The sequence below is a fragment of the Rhineura floridana genome, chromosome 2 (genome assembly GCF_030035675.1).
Source record: "Rhineura floridana isolate rRhiFlo1 chromosome 2, rRhiFlo1.hap2, whole genome shotgun sequence".
Taxonomy (NCBI): domain Eukaryota; kingdom Metazoa; phylum Chordata; class Lepidosauria; order Squamata; family Rhineuridae; genus Rhineura; species Rhineura floridana.
In genome coordinates, this window is record NC_084481.1 from 52,054,589 (window position 1) to 52,071,490 (window position 16,902).

At 43.0% G+C, this 16,902-nt stretch overlaps 1 protein-coding gene across 8 annotated transcripts in view; it reads right to left on the reverse strand.

Annotated features, from left to right (window-relative positions):
- The window catches only part of SLC4A10 (solute carrier family 4 member 10), a 307,201-nt gene that overhangs the window by 25,741 nt on the left and 264,558 nt on the right, over window positions 1–16,902 (reverse strand). For 6 of the 8 annotated variants that reach the window (XM_061608644.1, XM_061608641.1, XM_061608643.1 and 3 more), the window contains 6 exons: window positions 16,548–16,661; window positions 15,859–16,020; window positions 12,545–12,796; window positions 10,265–10,333; window positions 4,995–5,168; window positions 4,100–4,222 (listed from right to left, as the gene is read on the reverse strand). In XM_061608644.1, coding sequence (XP_061464628.1) covers window positions 4,100–4,222; window positions 4,995–5,168; window positions 10,265–10,333; window positions 12,545–12,796; window positions 15,859–16,020; window positions 16,548–16,661 — 894 coding nt within the window. Of the gene's footprint in view, window positions 1–2,114; window positions 2,163–4,099; window positions 4,223–4,994; window positions 5,169–10,264; window positions 10,334–12,026; window positions 12,067–12,544; window positions 12,797–15,858; window positions 16,021–16,547; window positions 16,662–16,902 lie in introns of those variants that run through there. The other 2 variants (XM_061608646.1, XM_061608647.1) reach the window with 2 other exon arrangements.

Here is a 16,902-nt window from a genome sequence, read left to right on the forward strand (position 1 = left end):
ATACATACAGCCCATATAATAGTTTATTGTCAAACCAATTGGTCATTGCAGAAAAATCAGTATTAGTTTTTTAAAAATCAGTATTAGTTTCCTACAGAATAAAAACTGCAATACCTAAGTAAGCCCTGCCTACTTGCTTTAAAATAGGACTGGGGGGGGGGGCAGAAAGAGAACACAAACACAATTCTTTTTTACATTCACTCCAAAGTCCCATTGATTTTCAGCACATTCATAATCATGTCTACTCAAAAGTAATTCCTACTGAATTCAATAAGATTTACTCTGGACATATGGGATTAGCACTGTTTTTACCCCCAAAAGCAACTATTGGGAAGGTTTTCAAAACACTGCCCAGGATCTGACTCCTACACACAACAGGGGGAAAAACTGAAATGTATATACCTACCCAATTTATGAGATTTTCAGATAAACAGGAGGGGAAACCACCATTTTCTGGCCTCGCAATGAGGTTTTGCAGACACTGCCACCAAACAAACATTTCACTGATTGGCTGAAATCCTGAACGGGCGGGGTTAAAGCTACGAAGTGCTATACAGTAGTTTAAAAAAAGATTTAACTGGGGGGGGTGCCTGACGTTTTTATATATATCTCGAGAACCGCACCACCTAGAAACTTTTTTTTTTTAAAATGAAAGCTGAGAATCCAGGCCACCTAAGGGGCTAGCCGGGCGCCGGGTGGCATGCTTAGAATCCGGGTAAAACCCGGCTATCCGGGCAATATGGCAACCCTAATAAGACGACACCCGGCGTATAAGATGACCCCCGACTTTGGAGAAGATTTTCCAGGGTTAAAAAGTCATCTTATACGCTGGAATATACGGTATATAAAATGCAGGGTATACAATTTGTTCAAAAATACAAATAAATAATTTTTTAAAAAATCCCCTTGATATCTATCTTTTTTATTTTTTTAATGGTTGTACCTAACCAAGCTATGTTCCAGAATAGACCTACTGAAATCAATAAACTTAGTTAGCCATGAATGATTTTAGTGGGTCTACTCTGTGATTTAATTGCCTATAACCCATAATTTACATTTTCAAAAATTATCCGTATAGACAAATGGGCAGCAAAGACCCACACAGATGTGATATTTACATGTATACTACAGCTGTGTGGAATAGCATCAGCAGGAGACAGTACCTGGATAAAGGTGATCCTAGGGAACGAGTGAGGAAGGTCAGGCCTCGGGGGCCAAAAGCAGCCCTCTGGGCCTCTCTATATGGCCCTCAGGGCTTTCCAGGCCCCACCCCCTCCCAAGACCATGCCCCCATCCCCAGACTGTGCTCCGCAAAGGCACTGTACTGCTGTCTTCTCAAGTGCTTTGTCTTGACGGAATGTGTCCTTGATAAGGCCTCTTGCTTGCTTGGATGGAGGGTGGATGGATGTGGAGTGGGTATACGTACAAACCTCTGACTTTTACTGTATGAAGGTGTCATACCTGTTGTTCCACCCACTTTTGCCTCTGACTCCACCCACCACTGGAATGCAACCCATGGAAGGTTGCCCATGGAGGAAATGCAGCCCATGGGCTGAAAAAAGTGCTCTACCCCTGCCTTAGAGGCTTTTAGCACAGAAGCTAAGCTTCATCACTCCATGTTTCAAGTGGGCATCAGCAGGAAATGACTACCTACAACACAAAGCAGCCAGACTGTGTGAAAAGGGCCTCAAAATATTTGCACTGGGATTATAATATGGACCAGTGCCAGAACTGTGAATAAACACAATTTGCTGTCTTCACATTTAATGTCCATCACAGATGGAAAATTTTCCTCATATTGAAGAGCAAGTCAGAGAATGAAAATCTTGATCCAATCAAATCAGCACTTTTAAAATATCTTGACAACTTCATTTCTATTTGAACGCAGAGCCCATTTCTATTTTTAAAGCCAGCATAATGGTGCCTTTCCAATTAAATTCCAGAGGCGCCATGTCAGAATTTTTATTTCTAGTTAATTTTGTCATTTCTAGGCTTCACAGCTTCCTAGGATTTTGACAGTTGAACAGGTTTAATAATAGCCTCAATATTTAGCAATACCATAATATGTAAAAATAACCCTCAAAAAGACAGCAATTGAAAATAAATGTAGATGTAAAAAAAGGTGCATATTCCTAGTTCTGTTTTTCTGTCACCATTCAGGTCTAAAAAGAAAGAAAAACAAGGGACGCATAAAAAGACAAAACAGACTGAGAAACAAAGGATTCCTGTTACAATTACTAGCAACACCCTATCTCGCTTAAATCACTTTGCATTATGAGAGACAGGATGCCTCACTTAGAAGGAAGTCATCTGGGTTGAGCATACAGGTGGGCATAGCAATGTATGAACAACTTTAACAGCTTTAACCTTAGAGAGAGAGAAGGGGGATGGGAAATAGAAAGCAGACAAGTCATTACACACTGTTATGTTCTTACGCTGACATTCCATATTTTTGATCCTCAGGCCTGCCCTCCACTAAGCACAGGTGATTACCCTGATGGCAAATGACTTAAATGTTCCTGGAAGGTGGTTTCCTATGGCTGTGTACACATCATGCATCTAAAGCACATGACTTCTGCAAAGAATCCTGGGAACTGTACTTTAAGGTGCTGGGAACTTAAGCTATGTGAGGGGAATACTATAGTTCCCAGGATTCTTTTAGGGGAAGTCATGTGCTTTAAATGTACAGTGTGTACATAGCCTATGAATGGGTTCTGTGGTGTAGTGGAGCAGAACACTGGGTGGAGGGTACATCTCCAGTACTTTTTTCACATAAGGAGTGATGACATCATCTGCAGGAGTAGTACTCACAAGTGTTGCAAGCTTGGAGGGTTGCAAGGCAAGTGTGGCCTGCCCCATGGTCCCTTGGTTAGGTAGGCTAGGCTCGGACAGCAGAATCCAACATTGTGTGAGCAGACTTCTCCTTGCGCAATAGGACTTTGCCATCTACTCAATCCCATCTCTCCCCCCCCCCCGACATCCCAACCTGACAGAACACATTTTGAGGGCATGCAGGAAAAGAAGGGGACAGAGACGTCCTATTTTAATTTCTGAACTGAATCCAGGCTGGATTACTGTAATGCGCTTTATGTGGGGTTGCCCTTGAGGTTGGTCCGGAAGTTGCAGCTGGTGCAAAATGCAGCGGTGAGACTGCTCACTGGGGCAGGGTATCGCTAACATGTCACCCCACTGCTGAAAGAATTGCACTAGCTGCCCATTTGCTACCGGGCCAAGTTCAAGGTTCTGGTATTGGTGTACAAAGCCCTATACAGATTGGGACCAGGATACCTGAAAGACCGTCTTACCCCTTATATACCCAGTCAATCACTGTGCTCTGCAGGTGAGGGCCTCCTGCAGATACCATCTTATCAGGAGGTCCGTTCTGCACAACATGGGAAACAGACCTTTAGCGTGGCGGCACCTATCCTGTGGAATTCCCTCCCCATAGGCAGGCGCCATCTCTGTTATCTTATCGGCGCCTTTTGAAGACTTTCCTCTTTCAACAAGCCTTTTAAGTTGAGACCTATCCCAGTCTGCATCTGTGTTGGAATTGCTTTTTAATATGTTTTTTTTAAAACCTTTTTTAAAAATATGTTTTTAATCCTTTTTAAAGATGTCTTTAAAGCGTTATAAAAATGTTTTTAAAGTTGTTTTGTTTTAATATATTTTAAGGTCTGGTTTTATGATGTTTTAAAGTGGTTTTAGTGCTTTTGTTTGCTGCCCTGGCTCCTGCTGGAAGGGCGGGATATCAATCAATCAATCAATCAATCAATTAAATGATGGCGAAGAAGTTTCTTCCTCAGATATCACAAATATTTCACAAAGAAGTGTGTTCCACTTGTACATGGACAGTGCTGCATACAGCCTAGTCACATCATGACTTCAATGCCTGCATGAGCATCTGAGCATGTGCAAAAGCTTGCTTCTGTGGCCAGACAGACACATAACACCCCCCACTTGCTGGTGTTTACAGAATTAACCCTTAATTTTGTCACATGAAAGTACTCTTATATTTGACAGAGAAAACCCTAGACTGTAAATTCTATGCTGTATTAATTTAATGAAATGTTACCCGGAAAAAAGTAAGAAAGAGACTGACCTCTTTTTCAGCATCTTCCAGTTTCTTTTTCTTGCTTTCTGGCATCAAATCATCCAACCAGCTTAGCTCACGTTTGGTGAAAAATAAGTCCATGAGTTTTCTAACAAACACCAATGCCAAGACCTAGTCAAAATATTTATAATACAGGAAGATATTGAATACAGGTGCAAAAGGACAAATACAAAATCCATAGACCTAATCCTGAAATTGCTTTGCAAAAAATGGATACTATACACTAAAGTAACACTGTTGTGTTCAGAAGCAATTTTATCTTATTGTTATTTTATTTTTTATTTGTCATTTGCAGGTTTTGCTCTGCCTTAGGCCAGCCCCACCCCCATAAAAAAAGAAAACACATGCCCATGACTGATAGGTTGAAGCAAGGTCTGACAGACTTGAACCATTTATTTTTATGAGGTGAAAATAAGACACCAGTGTTTGGCAGATTGACACAGTGCAAATAGTCACTGTTGAAAAATGACCAAATTGGTTTTCATTTACCTAGATAAGCCTACTTCTATATCTGTTAAAGGCATTGATTTAATTTAGAGATTAACTGTTGTGCTAACACGCTTATATCCAGATTATTTAATATTAACCTAGTTATTATTTAAGAGAAGCTTAGTATTTACATTTTTTTTTTTAAAAAAAATAATCCTCTGCTGAAGCTACACAGGTCTGGGTCTGATCACTGCCTGAATGGGGGAACAACTTAAGAGTCCCATGATGCAATAAAAGTGGGATAAACATGTACCCAATAATAAGTCATTTCCCAGGTCAAGGACCTTTCTCCCCTTGAAGGACATCTCTCGAGTCTTATAAACTTAGCCAACAATAATGATTTAGTTTTGCTTTTATGGAGTAGCCTTCTAGACTACAGAAAGCTGATCCATACCATCATAGGAAACACAATGGCAGCTCTTGAAGCTTTGATAACCCACAGCAGCACAAGACAGCTGAGCTGGATGACTGTGAAGAGATGGACTTTTCGAAGAGGAACATGCCTCAGGTAGATGAAATCTGGCTGGTGTTTGGCAGGCATCCAGAATAACTTGATCCTGTCAAAAAGCTGATAAAAGAAAAGAGCTTCATTCATTTTCCAGCACTGACATTTGGGGGTAGGGGATAGAGGAAATGGGACAGGCATTGCTTTACAGGTCTGCTCCAAATGAAAGCTTTAAAAGAACAAGGACAATGGCTGTAACAATGGAAATTCAAAAGGCAAAGACACAAGCGGTGTCATCTATAGCTGTCTTCATGACACCGCATGCAATCACCCAACAGGTGAGAAAGGAGTGGGGGTGTGCTGAGTAGCCCTGTCCCCACATCGCACATGCTGAACAGCCCCACTGCCTGGCATCCATGAGCACATCATGAACTGCAGAGTGCTGGTCTTCACACATACAACTGCATACGTGAAAGTTATGATGCAACTTTGAACCTAGATCATGGAAAGCCTCTGCATATACAGTTGTACACATGAAGGCGCTCTCTCTGCAGATGTCTGTGCTGTAGTCAGTGTATGTGATGTCAGGGACAGGACCACTCAACAAAGCCCCACTCCCTGTTCCTGTGTTGCTCTATGCAAAAGCAATAATGCTTAAATAGAACAACAGAACAATCATGGTGACTGAACATACATCACGATATGCAACTGAGCCATCTGTGCATGTGATGTGCAACCACGATCCACTTCTATACTAGACTGATTAAAGGTATTGTGTAGCTTTAAATAGTGAGCATGATGCATATAGGTATAAAACAATGGCAGGAAGTCATTTAGACAAGTGTGCTCCAAAGCAAGTTCACTGAAGTGCACACTACAGTAAATGTATAGCTTCACCATGGAATGCAGTGATCTGGTCTGAACCAGTAAGCAAGTGGTGCACAGTGTTGGAAAGGCAAGCAGGGAAGCAGGATTATAGGACCACATTCAGACCATACATTTATTCCACTATTATTCCACTTTAAATAGTCATGGCTTCCCCTCAAGTATCCTGGGAAGTATAGTTTGTGAAGGGTGCTGAGAGTTGTTGGGAGACTCCTATTCCCCTCATAAAATATGAGGAAAAGGGACTGACTAGCTCTGGCTATTGTAGCTCTGTGACGGAAATAGTGCTCTCCCAGGCGATGACAGTGATGAACAAAGACCTGCCAGGCTACCATGAACAGATGTCATTTTACCTGGCCATCTTACTTCACTTCCCAATGGTCATGGAGATGACCAGGCTTGCCCAACATGACCCATCTATTTGCTGGGGGGGAGCCTTCAGTGACATTCCAGTCAGAATACTGCAGATGCCATTGCCAGCCCATTGAAGCCCTGGCTATGGCTCCTTGGCAGTGGCCACCACCAGCATTCCCCTCCAAGTTGTCCCTCCTACCAGAGAAATACAGAGAGTACTGGGAGGTCTTCAACAAGTAGGAGGCTCATCAGCTGCCACCCCACCGGCCTTTTGACTTCTCCATTGGTCTGATTCCAGAGACTGAGATTCCTCTGGGAGCACATTACTCACTTTCCAGGTTAGTGCTGGCAGCGTTGTGGGAATTTATAGATGTCAACCTCAAGTGAGGCTTCATCCAGCTTTCCACATCCCCACCTGGGGTACTGCTATTATTTGTGAAGAAAAAGTCAGAGTTGCATATCTGCAATGACTGCCAGGAGTTGAACAAGTTTACTATACCAACCATTACCCCCTCCCCCTCATCAACAAGATGGTGGAGTGACTATGCTTCATCAAGGTTTTCACCAAACTGGAGGGGGGCTTACAACTTGGCCTGGATCAAGGAAGGGACAAGTGGAAAACAGCCTTCAAAAGCAGATATGGGCACTTTGAGTATAATGTGATGCCCTTTGGGCTGACCAGTGCCACGACCATTTCCATCATCTCATGAATTACATCTTTCAAGACTATTTGGATCAGATTGTGACAGTGTATTTAGATGACATTCTCGTGTATTCAGACTCTCTGCAACAGCATAAACAACATGTATGGGCAATCCTGCAAGGGCTGAGACAGCACACCTGTATGCCAAACTGGAAAAGTGTGGGTTTGATATGACCCTCTCAACTTTCTGGGCTACTGCGATTCACCCACATGGGTAGAAATGGACCCTGGGAAGGTTGACTGCATGCTCTCCTGGCAGCCTCTCAAGACCAATAAGGTCCTCCAGTGGTCCCTGGGATTCACCAGTTCATCGCCACCTACTCCAAGCTGTCAGCTCCCCTGACTGACTGCTTAAAAGAGAAGCTCTGCTCCAGTGGATGGAGCCCACCCAAAAGGACTTTGATCAATTCAAGACCCTGCTTGCCTGCAAGCCAACCCTCAGGCATGCCAATCCACAGTTGGCTTTTGTGGTGGAGACAGATACCTTGGATGTTGTGATTGGAGTGGTTGCAAGAACCATAGAAAGGAAAGGAGTTGTACCCCTTTGCCTACTTCTCTCGATAATTGATAATGCTGGAGCAGAATTACACCATATGGGACAAGGAGTTGTTGGCTCTCCAGGATGCCTTCACGGGTTGGCAGCACTACTTGGAGAGGGCACAACATGTCATGGAGATTCAGACCATCCATCAGGACCTAGAGAACCTTCAGACGGCCAATAAGCTCAACCTATGACATGTACGCTGGTTTCCCGTTTTTTCTGTGCTTCCACTTCCAAATCAGTTACAGTCCCAGTGCCCAGAACTGAAGGGCTGATGCTCTCTCCAGAAAGCCAGAATATAACTTCCCACAGGAGGAGCCACCCCTCAGACACATCTTCCCCTTGGACAAAATAGTAGTGGCAACATATACTGACCCCTGGATCAAAGAGTTTTGGGCTGCCAAAGACAAGGATACTTTTGATATTGAGCGGGTATGCCAGCTGAAAACTAATCCTGCAGAGGCAAAATCAGGGTTTGCTCAAGTGGGTGGACTACTACTACTACTACTACTACTACTACTACTACTACTACTACTACTACTACTAGTAGTAGTAGTAGTAGTAGTAGTAACAGCAACAACAACATTTATTACCCACACTTCACGCAAAGGTCCCAGGGTGGGTTACAACAATTTTAAAATACTAAAATCACAAAATACCATTATGACACGCTGTATGTTCCCCTCCCCAAGTTATGGGCTAAGGTCCTCAGGCAGTGTCATGACAACTCAGCAGCAGGGTACACTGGGCAGTTCAAAATGCTTCAGGAGGTAATGAGGGAGTGGCTCTGAGTATGTCATGACATAGAAAAGTATATCCAGACTTACCCCACCTGCTTAAGGGCCTGATATGCTCCCAGACCCCCCATTGGGCTGCTGGAGCTGCTGCCCATGCCTGCGGGACCCTGGTGGATGTTATCACAGAACTTTATCACAGACTTGCCATCCTTCGAGACACACCACAATTCTGATGGTGGTGGATACATTCAGCAAGGTGACTCACTTCATCTCCAGTACTGGTCTCCCCACCGCAAAGAAGCTGACACAGCTATGAAGTGCAGATTCCAGCTGCACGGGCTCCATAAGAGTCTGGTCTTGAACTGGGGGCCCACTTTACCACTCACTTCTGGTGGGTCCTACTGCAACTGCTTGAGATTGAGCTCCAGCTGTCTTCAGCCCATCACCCACAGACAGATGGGCAAACAAAGTGCACCAATGTCACCCTGGAGCAGTATCTGCACTGCTGTGTCAGTTACCAGCAGGACAACTGGGTCTCCTTGCTGCCATTGTCAGAATTTGCCTACAACAACTTGGTGCACTCACCGATTCAGCACACCCTCTTCTTTGCCAACTACGGGTACTACCCACACACCTTCCAGAACCCCACAGCCACCATGGCCATTCCTGTTGTGACCGAGTACATCCAGAAACTACAAGCTAGGCACCAGTTGCTCTAAGAGCAGTTGGAGTGGGCCAAATCCAAGTACAAGAAGGCTGCAGATCAACATCGGCAAGCAGGAGAGTAAAAACAAGTGGGCTACTGGGTTCGGCTGTCAATGCATTACCTGTCGAACACCATCCTGTGCCATAAGTTAGAGGCTCGCTGAGTGAGTCTGTTCAAACTGAAGGCACAGATTAACCCTGTCACTTATTGTCTCCAGCTGCCAGTCTCCTTGTGCATAATCTAGTGTTTGCTGTTGACTCCCAACAACCCATTCCATCCCTATCATGAGGTTGAGTCACCCTCTGCATCCGAGCTGGTTGATGGGCATGAGGAGTATGAAGTAGCGCAGATCTTGGACTCCATCATCATGGTAAGCTGCAATACCTGATAAACTGGAAAGACTATGGGCCAAAAGAATGCTCTTGGGAAGGCGTGGGTGATGTGCATGTGCCAGACTTGGTGAGGCATTTTCATGGATGCTATCCTGAGAAGCCTAAGGATTGGCCTGGAGGAGGAGATGATGTCATGGGCCCCATGGAGAACTCACGACAAAGCAAGCAGGAAGAGGATGAGGACTGAGATCCTGGAGAGGGACCTAGTGGGCTACAGAGGGAGGGGGCCGAGACTGGGGAGGACAGTAGTAGTCTGGCTAGTGACAGCCCTGCCCCAGAGGTGCCTGTTGCTACTGAAGAGATTGAGCCAGCCAAGGAGCCATGCCCTTGTCGAGCCTCCTGACTCTGCCTGCTCTTCAGAGCTTGTAGGAGGGAGGGAGTCAGAGGCATGGCCAGAGGAAGAGGCTGAAGAGAACCTGCCTGAATTGTCTCCAAGGACACACCAGAGGATGCACAGGTCCAAGCATACTAAGTCATCTCCCCATTGCCTGAGAAGTGCCCATTTGCTTGCCCAGCCCTGATCTGGGAGACAGTTCCTACGCAAGGAAAGAGCCCACCCTGAGCTTACTTAAGTGGGCTCAAGGGGAGTGTCACGTTCCTGCAACAACGTCTTCACTTGAGTAGCCTTACTTAGCCATGCCTTGTGTAATTGCAGAGACTTGTATAATGTGTAAGCTGATCTATGAAAGGTTCTAGGTTTAGACTCCACATTACACATAATGGAGGAAAATATGCCAGTGAGTCCAAGTATGACACTAACGGGGTTGGCCCCTCTCCATCATTAAAAAAATGCTCCATTTTATATTGGCTGCACCTTTTAAATTTCTCAATAATGTCTATAATATAAGCAACAGTAAAGTGAAAAGGGTAACAAGAGCCACACAAAGAATATGTCACATACCTGAATTCCTTTTAGAGAAGAGGCACCCATATAAAGAAACACACCATAAAGAACTGGCATGGGAATAAACTGCAAAGAGAAGAATGAATAAGTAGACATCAGGTCTCAGTTCATTGACAGATAAAAGTAGGCAGACAAAGTGTTTGGCAAAGACTACTGATAACCAGGGTCTCATATAGGAGTGGTGGGGCAGGGGTAGGAGAGGACATGATGGTGTGTTATCACTGCTACTTCTGCACCCAGCAGGGACTGCATATGTTGTTGCATATGTTGCTAGGCCAGAATTTTCAAACTTTTTGAACTTCAGCCCTTCATCCCCATCCTAAATTCTTCTGTCCCAGCCAACTCAACACCAACCATGTGTTCCATTTCAGTACAGTTGTATGCATGCAGCCCACTGCTGCATGCATGGATATGTAGGATTTGGGCATTAATCCAGTGCTAGCATTATAAGTGGAATAGAACTCTTGACATTCCCCCTTAAAAGGAGATGCAGTAACACATTAGAACAAAGCTCTTCTTCTGGAAAACTGAAACGTTTATACTATTCTTACTTCCAAAAAGGGTAGCTGAAAATGTGGAGACGGCAGCTCACCCTGGCTCCTATATTTGAAATTGGTTCGGAAGCTGCGTCTGGTGCAAAATGCAGCGATGCAACTGCTCACTGGGGCAGGGTATCGCCAACATGTCACCCTGCTGCTGACAGAATTGCACTGGCTTCCCATTAGCTATTGGGCCAAGTTCAAGGTTCTGGTTTTGGTGTATAAAGCCCTACACAGCTTGGGACCAGGATACCTGAAAGTTTGTCTTACTCCTTATATTTATTTTATTTATTTTTATTTATTTAATTTAACTTATATACCGCCCTAAGCCCGAAGGCTCTCTGGGCGGTGTACAAAAAGATAAAAAAACAAGCAATGTATAAATACAATAAATACAATAAATCAAGAAAACAAAACAAACAAACAAGTCAATCACTATGCCCTGCAGGTGAGGGCCTTCTGCAAATACCATCTTATCAGGAGACCCGTTCCACACAACATAGGAAGCAAGTCTTTAGTGTGGTGGCACCTATCCTTTGGAATTCCCTCCCCTTAAATATTAGACAGACACCATCTCTGTTATCTTTTTGGTACCTACTGAAGACCTTCCTCTTTCAACAAGCCTTTTAAGTAGAGACCTTATCCCAGTCTGGGTCTGTGTTGGAATTGCTTTTTAAGATGTTTGTAAAGTTGTTTTTTTTTAAGATGTTTTTAAAGATGTCTTGCTTTACTATGTTTCTAAAGATATTTGTTTTAATATATTTTAAAGTCTGTTTTTAAGATGTTTTAAAGTGTTTTCAGTGTTTTTGTTTGCCGCCCTGGGCTCCTACTGGGAGGAAGGGTGAGCTATAAATTTAACAAACAAACAATTTATCTATTTATTAGATTACCCACCCCACCCCTGCCTATTCACCAAATGGTGCTCAGGACAGTTGATAGCAATAAAATACAAAACAATCATTTAAAAGTCAGATAAAACTCACTGATAAAGACAGCAGCAAGTTAACACGATTTCAGCAAAGTCAAATGGCCAAAAGGCATTAAATGCTGCTATAATTTCTTATTTATTTCTTAGTAAACATTATGTTAAAATACAGATTAAATTCACAATTATTGGAGCCCCACAAGGCGTGCATAAGAAAATATGCATGTATGGTAGGATCTTCTGACTCAAAACGAAATCTGTCTTTTTGACTGATGTTCACCTTGTGGAAAAGAGTGCTCACTTCATGAACCTGTTGATATCATGGCCAAATCTTTCTGTGAAATTTAAATATAGTCAGTGTTAACTGCCATTTATTTTTTCATTATTAGAAAGTCAGCAGATCGTATTGGGCAAGTGGACCATTTCTGTCATCATTCAGTTGGAATACTAATATATCAAGATATAAAAAGTGCCTTACATTGAGTCAGATGATTGGCCAGTTTAGCCCAGTATCTAGCTGTCCACTCCAAATATCTCCATGATCTCATGGAGAGTTCTTTCCCATCACCTGAAACCTGAGATCCCTTTTTTTTGTAAACTGGAGTTGCCAGGCACTGAACCTGGGACCTTTGATATGCAAAGAGCTTTGCTGTATTACTAATCTGGGGCTAAGAATTTTACCCTGAACTGCATGAAATAACAGACATCGATTCATTACAAAACAAGAACACTCATGCTATTCAGGATTTAAATCATGTAACCTTAATAATTCTATTTACTTTTTCCTTGTTTTTTTCCAAAGACTGAACATACCTTAAGAATTCTGGTCAAAAATACAGATGAGCCCATAAGGACAAATATCATGAGTCCTGTGACCCGTTGCTCACGGATGCCAAGGAATTTAGGCTGTTCTCCTGGAGCAGAACATTCTGACTCCAGTTTCAGGCTGTTCACGTGAGAGATGGAGAGGACGGTGGCGGCAACAAACCATGGCAGACCCATAAGAGAGCATACGCCAAGCATGAGGGCCACCATCAGCAAGTCCAGGTGATAGCCGCAGCCCTTCTGTTAAAACAAAAGATGACAATAAACAACATCACTAGGGTAGAAGGTCACACCTGGGGTCAGCATGCATAAATATTTGAGCAGCAGGCAGCCCTAATTAGCAGCTAGTTTAACAATGTATGTGAGAAGTGAAAAGTGCATGAACTGTTGCTGCAGGTTGCCTTGGCTCTTCACTCTATCTTGTGGTATAAATTATATTATTGGATTTGAACCTTGCAGTTTTCTTGTATTAGACATACACCCTTGAATTGACAAATTCCTTGCAGCTTTGGGAGGGCTCCAATGGGCAACCAGAGATCCCCTGTTTGAAAGGCTGTCCCATTGGTTAAAACTGAGCTGTTCATATTTTTGCTGGATGTATACAAGTCCTATGTTGGATCTTGCTGGATCACTGGTCTATTTTCTTTCTTTCTTTCTTTTGGCGTTTCCATCCTGTGCTACAAGCAAATTCCCAGGGTGGCTTACAATATTTCAAAACAATTTAAAAACAGACCCCAAATGCACCAGAAGTTCCAGTTAGGAACGACATACCCCGATCTGTCCTCTTTAGTTGCATTACGTAGAGTTTGGAAATGCCAGTTTAATTGTTTTTTTGCCATAGCTTGGCCATCAGAGCTATAGCAGCAGAGGGGCAATTATAAGGATCAGGATATATAAGAGATGTGAGAACACGGGGAGAGGCTATGCCTTCCTAGCCACTTCTAGGAGTTGATGCCTAAGAGAATGCACAATCTGTGCTTCTTTTAAACATCTGCCCTTAAGCCTGCTGACTTCTTCAAAGTCAAAAGGGATGAAATTACTGTTGAAGTGCAAGTATGCTGCTTCAAACAGTGTCTGGATTTCAGCTTTCCTCAATTCGTGTATAAGTCAGAGGAAAGTGCCATATGGGAGAGAAAGGAAGCATGGCAACAGGTGATGATGCTACACCAGACCCCAGCAAGAAAAAGAAATGAATATGCAGTGAGGCAAGAGGGCAGCCAGAAAGACCATCTGACTCCCACATGCCACTGCTGAAATGAAAAGGAAGGGCGGTGGGGGGGAACACACACACATTCCAAAGCTTGGCAGCAACTCCCTGCATCTGTCAAGTTAACCACATGAAACACTATGAAATGACACAAGGAGCCTGACTGACAAAGAGGGCAGGAGGGGAAAAACAACCCATGGGGGAGGGAACCACACTCACAGCAACCAAGAAGTTGCAGTGTGAAGAGGAGGCTGAAAATGCATTTGTTATGACTGCATTGCCATTTCCTGAAGAGTCAAAGAAGCAGAAAAATCTGTGCACCCAAATATGGACAAGCATGTTCCTGAAACTCCTTTCCAACCTCTTTTTGTCCAAAAAGTGATGAACCTTGTTTTATTTTAATTTTTTTCATCTGTAAGACATTACGATAATGATGGAATGATCTGTCAGTTTTGGTTCTCTCAGACAGATTCTCATGTTTCCAATCTCCACATTTCTGTAACAATTTGTGATTTTTTTAAAAATCCTCATGAAAATTCTTCAGCATTTTACTGAATTTCTCCTTACATTTTTGTATGCATTTTTGACTAAAGCACACATTTTTTGCAAGCAATTTATCCTCATAGAATGCATTTTGTATGTTATGCTGATGACACGCAGCTCTACTTCTCCTTTACATCTTCTTCAGGTGAGGCAGTCGACGTGCTGAACTGTTGCCTGGCTGCGACAATGGACTGGATGAGAACTAACAAACTGAGACACAATCCTGACAAGACTGAGATGCTGTTGGTGGATGGTTTCTCTGATCGGATGGTGGATATATACCCTGTCCTGGATGGGGTTACACTCCCCCTGAAGGAACAGGTGCGTAGTCTGGGAGTCATCTTAGACTCTTCCCTCACACTTGAGGCTCATGTAGCCTCGGTGGCCCGGAATGCATTCTACCAACTTTGGTTGGTAGCCCAGCTACGTCCCTATCTGAGTAAGGAGGACCTCACATCAGTGGTACATGCTATGGTAACCTCGCGTCTGGACTACTGCAATGCGCTTTACGTAGGGCTACCTTTGAAGACGATTCAGAAGTTACAGCTAGTGCAAAATGCGGCGGCCAGACTGCTAACAAGAACTAAGCAGTCTGAGCATATAACACCTGTGCTAGCCCGTTTGCACTGGCTTCCAATATGCTTCCGGGCCAGATTCAAAGTGTTGGTACTTACCTATAAAGCCTTATACGGCGCGGGACCACGATATCTGTCGGAACGCCTCTCCCGATATGAACCGGCCCGTACACTACGGTCTACTACGAAGGCCCTCCTCCAGGTTCTGACTCATAGGGAAGCCCGGAGAGTGGTGACAAGATCTAGGGCCTTCTCAGTGTTGGCCCCCGAACTATGGAATGGTGCCCCCGAGGAGGTGCGCCTGGCGCCGTCACTATCATCTTTTCGGTGCCAGGTTAAAACCTTTCTCTTCTCTGAGGCATTTTAATTCCTGTTAATTCTAAATTATTATATTTTGATTTTAGACTGTACAGTTTTTTGTACAGTTTTGTATTGTGATATACTGTATTGTGTTATTTTTATTGTATTTTTAATGTTCACCGCCCAGAGAGCTGTTGCTAGTCGGGCGGTATATAAGCTTAATAAAATAAATAAATAAATTTTCATGAATATATTCATTCTGTGCACACTTTCCCCTAATATATGCATTTTTGTAAACACTGCTTGGTTGGAAAACTGACTGGTATCAAAAAAATGTTGTATAAGGCAAATTAACGTAATCCACTGGATACGTTCTTCGATATGAAATCCCGTATCAATTTTGTTTCTTCAGTTGCAGCTTCTTATGCCCTGCATTTTCCGTTGCCTGCACCATGCTTCCAGGACATACAAGTTCCCACAATCATTTTAATGAAGGATCAGCATTTCCTGGCATTAAACCACTTGCACCCAGAAAAATACCCCCCAGAGACATACATTTTGCATTGAATTGGGAGAAACGTGCAAATATCTGCATTCTAAATGCCTTAAACGCATTTAAAAAATTGCATTGAGGAAAACTCTGGAATGATAACCAGATAACCAGTGTTTCTACTTACCTTTAGTTTATGTTCTTTTCTGTTTATAATAACAGCTGTAATCTGCTGGTCCATAAATATCAGAATAGTACAAAGCAGAGCTGGAATTATTGCAGCTAGCACTGTCCACCAAGGATTGGGGCCCAAAGGCGAAATGAACCAGCCACGATCATCTCTGGTAGGCTAACAGAACAAGAGCAAATTTCAGAATGTTAGGGGTTATTAAATTAGTTTTTTGGAACATCTGCAGAGGCCTGCAGGATAATATAACAGCAAACACTCCCTCACCAATTGTAAAAAATCCAAGGTAAAATGCTGCTTTAGGAAGGACACAGAAAAGTATCAAATCTAATAAATGGAAGCAAAAGCTGCAATGCTAAACATGCTTATAAGGCTTACAAGATGACACTGTTAAGGCCTTGGAGGCCTAATGTGGGAATTAGGGCAGAGGGAAAATGCATTTATTAAACTAATCTATTCTTCTTAGACCAGTCTAAATCATGTTTCAGCGACATCTTGTTTTATGACTGCTTTTTTATGCTTCTGAATTTAACTTTTCAGTGTTTTTTGTTTTTACCAAATAGCTATATGCATATTCGTGATATTTTGATCCATTTCGGAAAGGAATAACTGGAAATAATGTAAAAACACATTTGTTGTGGTGAATTTCACATTTCATGAAGCCTAGTAGGACTGAGGTCAGGAATTACCTTGAAAACATTTGGGACTTGAAGCTTTGGTGATGGAATTCCCAGGGCATAGTCAACTAAAACCATGGACAGGATGGTGAGAAAGACAGCAAAGTCACTCACTACAGACCGCACCTGGAAATATTGAGCCAATCATCAGTGACAGCAAAGAGATTTATATATATATATATATTGGTGGAACAAGATTTGCATGCATAAAATAGTCATTTTATCTGGATGACCTGCATAATGATGCCCCACTGCTATGTTAAAATTAAGCAAAGGGCTGGTATTGTTTAGGGCAATGCTAGTTATTTTGAAACCTTAGAATACAGCACCCTGGCTGAGAAATGAGCTTTGTGACAAAGTAATAAAG